The sequence below is a fragment of the Pyxicephalus adspersus genome, chromosome 1 (genome assembly GCF_032062135.1).
Source record: "Pyxicephalus adspersus chromosome 1, UCB_Pads_2.0, whole genome shotgun sequence".
Classification (NCBI taxonomy): Eukaryota; Metazoa; Chordata; class Amphibia; order Anura; family Pyxicephalidae; genus Pyxicephalus; species Pyxicephalus adspersus.
This window is the reverse complement of record NC_092858.1, coordinates 3588494-3596519: the sequence shown is the minus strand read 5'-3', so window position 1 is coordinate 3596519 and position 8026 is coordinate 3588494. Positions and strand designations below refer to the sequence as shown.

The 8026-nt window shown below is 39.0% G+C and overlaps 2 protein-coding genes across 2 annotated transcripts in view; one reads left to right on the top strand and one right to left on the bottom strand.

The window, feature by feature from the left end:
• Positions 1–8026, top strand: part of LOC140323618 (protein kinase C delta type-like) — a 95350-nt gene that overhangs the window by 41501 nt on the left and 45823 nt on the right. The gene's annotated exons all lie outside the window — the stretch shown is intronic.
• The window catches only part of LOC140321731 (ecto-ADP-ribosyltransferase 5-like), a gene marked incomplete at its 5' end in the record, with an annotated part of 8613 nt that continues 1803 nt past the window's right edge, over positions 1217–8026 (bottom strand). Inside the window, 5 exons of the mRNA XM_072398523.1 lie at positions 1217–1373; positions 1849–1989; positions 3778–3840; positions 7080–7112; positions 7227–7231. Of these exons, the coding sequence (XP_072254624.1) occupies positions 1221–1373; positions 1849–1989; positions 3778–3840; positions 7080–7112; positions 7227–7231 (395 nt within the window). The remainder of the gene's footprint in view (positions 1374–1848; positions 1990–3777; positions 3841–7079; positions 7113–7226; positions 7232–8026) is intronic.

The window sequence follows — 8026 nt, the reverse complement described above, 5'->3', positions numbered from 1 at the left end:
ACCGGATCCCTGGCAATTGACCCCTGGCTTGTTACCTGACTTCTGTTGCTTGCTGCCTGCCTTGACCCCGGCCTTTCTTGACAATTCTTCTGCTTAGTGATTTGGTACTGTGTATCTTCCTGCCCACCCTGGTGTGCCCAAAGATGGCAATCTGGCAGTAACCAGCAGCACAACATCCTCACCACTGCTTAGACTTCTTACTCCTTAGACCCTGCGCCTTGGCCCTCCTCAGGGCTCACGCCAACTCTGTGCAAGCTGTAGCACCCCCTTGTAGCCATGTTTCCCCAAGCAAGACACTTTACATATATCACTTGCACTAAAATGCATTTTTATTTTATACCGTCATCCAAATTTGAGCCCTGCCTAGGCAAATGTGATGTAGGGACCACAAATGTACCGCTGCCTTATTATCACTGGAGGCCATGGAGAAGATCAGGGCCTTGGGTAAATTAGCCATTTTGCCTAATGCTAAAATTGACCATGATCACCAGAAGTCAATTTTATTTCCCCTCAGTGTTCTGTTTTGTGTAATTCATGGTGAGAGTTCTATTTTCACCCCATGTCTAATGGAAACAATAGGCTTCGGATGGTCATTGTATGTTAGGTCTGGGCTGAGCAACAAAGGTCATTGAAGCCCAATGGGATCTGCTGTCTCCATAAAAGTTGTCCCTATTGGAATATTCCTCTATTCCTGCTCTGGGGATTGATAATCAGAAGTCATTTTCATATGTGAAAGGGCCTCAAAAACAGTGTCACCCATACAAACCAATGGTGCAAAAATGGCTAAAGTCTGATTTATACCACCAATAATCTCACTGCTAAATCCAATCATCCACCAGAGTCCACCATTCCTTCCAACCAATGGAGCCCTAATCAATGAGCTAATATCTATTCACCAAATAGAAGGCACAAGGACAGGCAGACATACAGTGTTATGCAGTCCTTACCTCCAAAGTAAGCGCAGTTGAAGTAGCTGCAGAGTTGGGCGGTGCTGTCCAGGTCATACGTGGATCCTTTCTGATCTATCTTGTTAAACATTTCTCCAATTGGAATCAGGACTTCTTGCTCCTCAAAGATCGATAAGCCAGTGATTTTTACAGCTTAACAAGTTATGTTAAAAAAAGAGTTTGTTGCAAATTGTTCAGCAGTTTGGCTGAGCTTAGAAGAAGATGAAAACTGACTAAAACGCATTTGTTTATCTACACTTAGAGGACCGATCCTCAACCCCCTGCAGACCTCTTGGGGGACTTCTTGGTGCAGACTGTTCTCATCATCTGTAAGGCTTGGGTCAGGTAGGAGTGAAGAGATTTAAAATGGAAATTGTTCATGTAGAAATTCTTAGACATTCCCGCAACTGAGATATTTTTATTCAGCTGCTTGTAAATGAAGTGTGGACCAGCCATTGTGTAATTTAAAAAAAGAAAACAAAGAAAAACCAATGACCTTTCTTTGCATGTGAATACACACATGTTTGAATTTAAACGTACATTTAGAAACCAGGAACATGAATACAAGATTAATGGTTTGTCACTATACTAGAGACAACAGGTTTTTTAATCTTGGCACGCATTATTTGAACAAATTGTCAAAATGTATTGTACAGGATGAGACCTACTACCTGCGATCAGCAATCGGTTAATTCAGAGCAGGAAAAGATTCATGGACTTAAAAAAGTTTAAAAATGTATCTGTCACAACAAAGCTGAAAAGCTGAGAGGCAGTCACTTGTCCTGTATGGAGCAGCTGGCTGGCCTTACAAAACTCCATAAGGGCTGGTATCAAATTCCTAGCAAAAGGCAGCTGTGCCATAATTGTGATTAAGATTGGGAAAGGCTGAACTTTTCCATACATAGCTAGCCTGGTACCACATAACTGCAAATTGGTTGTTCTTCATCTCTTCCTGTAGAACTTTTGCCATCTCATTCTCCATCTCTTTCTCGCAGCCAGTGTACTGATCATCAATGTCAAAAACTGTGACCTGATGGCTCATCTGTGGACAGAAATGTATGGAAAATAATTATTGAATGGTCAGCTGGCTTAGCTTTGGGGACATTCAGAACTCGGTGACCGCTAGTAATGAACAACTAATATTATCTATACAATAACAAATATTTAGCATTTTCCCCAAAGCCAGATCTTTGGATGCTCTCTAGGTACAAGAAGTTCAACCTAGAAGTTCTCTAAAAGTTATGAAAATGTAACAGCCTCGATTATGTCAGTTCATGTAAAGGGCAGGTGGGGAATGTTTACCACACTTCCTGCCACATGCATTCTTTCCTTGACTCAGGACCTAGAAAAAAACTTGTAAACAGCCTGGAGCTCTTCTGATTTTAGGCCCTTGGAGGATGAAGGTATCACCTTCTAGGACAGGGGTGTCAAATTCTGACCTGGGGGCCAAATCTGGAATCCTAAATATGAACTGCAGCTGCATTGAAATGGCATCGCTACTACAATTCACGGCATCACTTGTGTCTATAGACCAGCGGGCTCTCTGCCAATGCGTGGCCCCGCATTAAACTGTTTTATAGACGCAAATTGCCGTGAATTTTAGTAGCGGCGGGCCACTCAAGATTTAGCTCCGCAATGGCCGCATCTGGCATTTCTAGCACTCCGCCACAGCTGTACCTTTCCTTGCTAGTCCAAGGCATGGACTTGAATGGTTGAATTTTCATAGAAGAATATTGTTATTATTGTTAGCCTGTGCAAAAAGGTTACTATTGAAATTTAACTCAGAAGGCTACAAATAGAGAATGAGGCATTTTTTATTTTCTATATTATAAGCTCGTTCCAGATTGGTTGTGAAGCAAAACCTCTTTGTTTCCATATGAAAAGGGTTTATATCTAATGAGAAGGAAAAATTTCCTCAATTCTTTCAATACATTTCAAGGTTGGCCCGCGACTTTGTCTACGTTTTCAATTTTGGCTCTCTGTGTATTTGAGTTTGACACCCCTGTTTTAGGAGGTCCATAAATATACTGGCTTGCTTAAAGCAAAGTAATGGATCTGGCTGAAATCCCACAAAATGGTTCTGAGGAAAACCTGCAACTCAATGTAGTGAGTGACCGCTTAAAAGAGACAAACCGTTTCAGCTCTCTTGTCTTAGTTGTCTATGATCAAAGATCGTTAGAAACTGGAACCTACCCAGCTATTGTTCCTTTTCAAAGTTTATATTCAAGATACCACAAAAATTTAAATCTTCAAAGAGCCAGAGGCAACAATTCAGAAGAGCCATTGAATCGCACAGATATAGAAAGTGACTTTGAAGAAAATTTAGTCTGGTAATTGACACCAAATGTATGTTGGGCTTTGCCTATTCATTCGCCAACCTCCATCCCCATTTTTTTCTATTGTTTTTTAAAAAACTGTATTAAAGTCAGTGGATTGTAGTAAGTAAATATATACTTTAACAGTACCTAAATTCAATTTGTCAAATTTATTTCCAAAAAGTAATATTAGTAAGTCACCCACTGTAGCTGAAGGAAGAATGTATAATGAAAAAAGGTGAAGCTTTTCTGCTAAAATATTCTATAGATGCCTGTTGTATAGTAGTTGGGGTGGTGAGAAATATACACAACAGGCTGTAGTACATTAAGGGATACCAAGCATTGACAATGAAGCACTGAGAAAAAAATTCTAAATGCTTTTGTTTGATCCATTGGTGGTCAGGGGTTAATTTTCTTTTGTTAACCCAGGTCATCAGGCCTTAGATGTCATTGATACATACCCCATGTGTAATGGTGTATACATTCATAGGGGAGTTCTGAAAGATTCACATTACCTGTGTAGACAGGACGAAGTGCAAAGTGCACAGCACAATCCCCGATTCTAACGACATCTTTATCTGTCAGGACAATAAAAAAAAATACAATCACCAGAATCTCTTTTAAGATATTACACATTATGATGACTTCTAAAGCAATTTTCAGTTCTTTCTATCTGCAGATTTCATTTAAATATTCTCTAGTGAAGGTTTTTTTTAGGCATTTCCTATTATTGGGTGACAACGTTCTCTCTACATTTCTGAATTGTGTTATTGAAATGTCACTTTGTGTACCATTGGGGTGCGTCCATCATCTCCATCTGAAATGTACACTTGGTACCATTCACTGCACTCACATTTACTGGCTGTACAATAGACATAGCAAACTTCCTAACCTGACTTTGCCCCTCACTGTTATAGAAACACAAAGAGGCTTTGCAGCACATATTGAGCTTTCCATTATAATTTACCAGCAAGTCCAATCACTTCCTTTCACCAGCTGTTCACTTCTCTATCATCTCATCCTATTTCTCTTTATGTGATAATCAGGACAGCCTATTTCTTTTGTAAATCAACCTAATGTATTCTTTATAGACACATCGGGATGTTTTGCTTCATTTCCCACAGGGCACACTGCATTAGATTCACGCAAAGGTGAAAGTTTACATTCATGAAGTTTGCACAATTACTTTTAAAGGAACACTTTGGCTATGTCTTCAAACCACCCACATTTAAACTTGCCTAACTTACTAAACTTATTTCAACTCATTAGGAGGTATCCACATTTTCTTCAGTTATATTGTGGAATAATTACCATGTATCTAACCCCAAAACATTTATAATATAATATATTGCAATTTACCAGCCCTTACATATGAACGCTGGATTACATTGATATTTCAGGTCCATTTGGCCTGTTCTAAAAGGCCAACTGGGCACAATTACCTCCTCAGATTAGAGGCTGGAATCTCCTCCTTAGAAGACTTGGTATCCTCAGACTTTGGTGCAACCTCTGGCTCAGAAAACGTGTCTGGGCAGAGTCGGGGTGGAACTATTTTGCAGTGGGGGCGTGGATCCAGGTGGGTTTCCCTCTAACCTCCTGGGTGGTTTCCCTGAGCTTAGTTCGGGGTAAAAAAACACGCTGAAATATATTTATATTATATATGTATTATACAAGCTACTGTACAGTTATATTACATTTCCCTATCTTTTTTTAATAGATTTTTGTATATTTTTAAAGTTTGTCATTAAATGTATTATTTTTTAAATATTAGACATATTTCGGTGAGTTATGCCTAAGAATTATAGGCCTACAATGTAACAATATAGTACTATACAGTACACAGAATTATTGCATTTTCAGTATTTTCAGTAATTTTGATTTATTTATGCATTCTTGTTTAACCCCCCTAGCGTACTAATTCTCTCTGTATTTCCATGCAAAAAGCGTCACTTTTTTGACAGGCCTATTATTCTTAGGTATAACTCACCCAAATATGTCCAATATTTAATAAATGTAAAAATGTAATATTAAACTTTAAATAAAATAACAAAAATCTGTTAAAAAATAATAAAAATTGTTAAACATGTAATATAACTGTACACTAGCTTGTATAGTATATATAATTATATATATAATATATATATATATATAATAATATATAAAGATTTCTTTGTATTGGACTCAATACAGCTATTTTGTATTAAATGCAATAAAAAATTATTTGAATTTCCCACCGATCCTCCTGTCCCCACCGATCCATGCACCGGGAAACCCCGAAGACCGTCTCTGCATTCGGAGGAGATCGGAAAAATGTGTTCAGGGGAGCTGCAGGGACAAGCAGGAGGAAGGGGAATGACAACGGAATAAGGTAAATGGCGTTTAAGGGACCCTGAGTGTGACACACTCCAAGTCACACAGCTAAAGCAATAGCAAACAACAACGTCTCGTAGACTGATGCGTCTGAAAAGCTTCTTCAGGGGGCGTATAGAGGACGTTTTTAAGATGTATGTTAATAGAATTTTCTATAGGTAATGAGATAAGGATTTTCTTATTAACATTAGGTTTTCTGGGTGACATTATCCATCTCTTACACATTTGAGGAGGAATTTTGTCCACTTTTCTTTACAACATTACTCCAGTTCATTGAGGTTTGTGGACATTTATTTATGCCCAGCTGTATTAAGGTTCCCTCGCTGCATTTTTCTTGGATTGAGGTCTGGACTTTGACTAGGCTATTGCAGCACAATAATTCTTTAATTTTCCAGCCGTTGGGCTTGATTTATTAAAGCTCTCCAAGGCTACAGAAGATACACTTTCATCAGTGAACCTGGGTAATCCAGCAAATCTGGAATGAAAATTGATGGGAAACTAATCAGAATTAGCTGCTGGGACTTTATAGCCTCTGCTTCCAGTTACCAATGCTTGTTGTAGTGTTTAACTGGGCTGACTTGCTGCTGGTGTATAAATTTGTTTTATTGTTGCTGATCATTGCCTGTTCCAGGCCCTTGGGTTGTATGCTGCCTGACCTTTTGCCTGTGACCTCAGATCTGCTTTGTATTTCCCCTTGGATACCTCCAGTCACTCGTGTATGACCTTTGGCTTAGTATTCTGGATTTTCCATTATAAGAACCTTGTACATCTTTATCTGTGGGCTCCTGGTCCTCTGCCAGGCCTTCCCCAGACGCCATACCTTGCACACTGGAGGCAATTGGGTGCTAGGAGATGCAACCAGTGAGTGGCGGTATATTGGAGGACTGATGTCTAACAGATACTGATGCTGGACCGAGGCCTTACTCCAGCCCTGCAATCAAGATTTCTGCAGATCACACCACAGCACAGCAATACGGACAGATCCAGGCCCTGTCCCAGTCTATGCCTGGAGCAGGAGAACACAGATGAGGCCATCACTCTGCCCCTAATTGAAGGATTTACACCAAGCAACCTACCAAAGTTTTTGTTGTCACTTTTCCGATATACATCTTCATTGTGCGGCCAAGTGGTAATTCTAATTTCTTTAGCTATTTGCAATTTAGACATGCAGCTGCTGTGCAGTTTGGTCTCTATAACGCTGTGTTTACCACTTCTAATCTAGAAGAATGGCTAATTGCTCCAGACAATAGGAAATCTATCACTTTATAATATTATAATATTTTTGGTCTCCATATTTGTAAATGACTTTCATGTTTCTTAACAGCCTCCATATTTTTAGATTGCCTCCAAAATTTTGCACCTGTACCAGTAATTCTGTCCAGCTCCCTCAGGTATAACGCATTATTTCCAAAGCCCAACTCTATTAATGAAGCAAAAGCATGCTTACCTGAATCATACGTACAGCTCTGCCACTTACTGCCTGAAAAAACAAAACGGAGACAAGTGAGAGAAAGAAAATACAAGAACTGCTACACAAATTGTTTTTATCATTTCAGTTATTTTTTTTACTATATATACTAAAATTAATTCATACCATAACTAAGAATAATGTTTTAAACAAAAACATGATTTAAAACAATATTTTAGATTTAGTGAATTTTGCAGGTTTTCAATTGCAGTCAACAGGTGGTGCTCTCTTATATTTTCCTTTTTAAGGTTCTCCCTAGTTCCTTTGTTGTAAACAACCCATAGTTTACAGAGCTCTGTAGCTCAGGTTGACATTTCAGCACACATGTAATAAATCATGTGAGCTCCCCACTATACAAGAGTAATTCAGTTAAAAGAAAGAGGGCCTGATTTATTAAAGCTTCCCAAGGAGGGAGAAGATACACTTTCATCAGTGAACCTGGGTGATCCAGCAATTTCTTAATATGTTAGCAAATGTTTCCAATTCTGGACCAGATCCATTCCAGATTTGCTGATTCACCCCGGTTCACTGATGAATGTGCATCCTTCTCCAGCCCAGACAGTATGAAAGGAGATATCATATACATATTAAAATAATAAATAAAAGCAGCCAAAAAAAGATTCTTTTTTTAAAGAGGCACTGTCACTCATTCATATAAAGCAACAGTGATATTGTAAATGATCCCCCAAACTTCAGATACGCCCCCTGCTTATGTCTCTTTTGTAGTCAGAACTACAATACTAGATGCTGAACCCTAGGAAGGGGTACAACAGCACTCCCCCAGTCATGTGACAGTGCTCAAGACGAGCCATTGGCTGCTGGACTCAAGCAATGTCACATTGTAGGAGTTCACACACTAGACCTCCTATAATCAGAAGGAACATAGTGTTGGAGGTTTCAGGGCTTTGTGAAGATACTTTTACTTT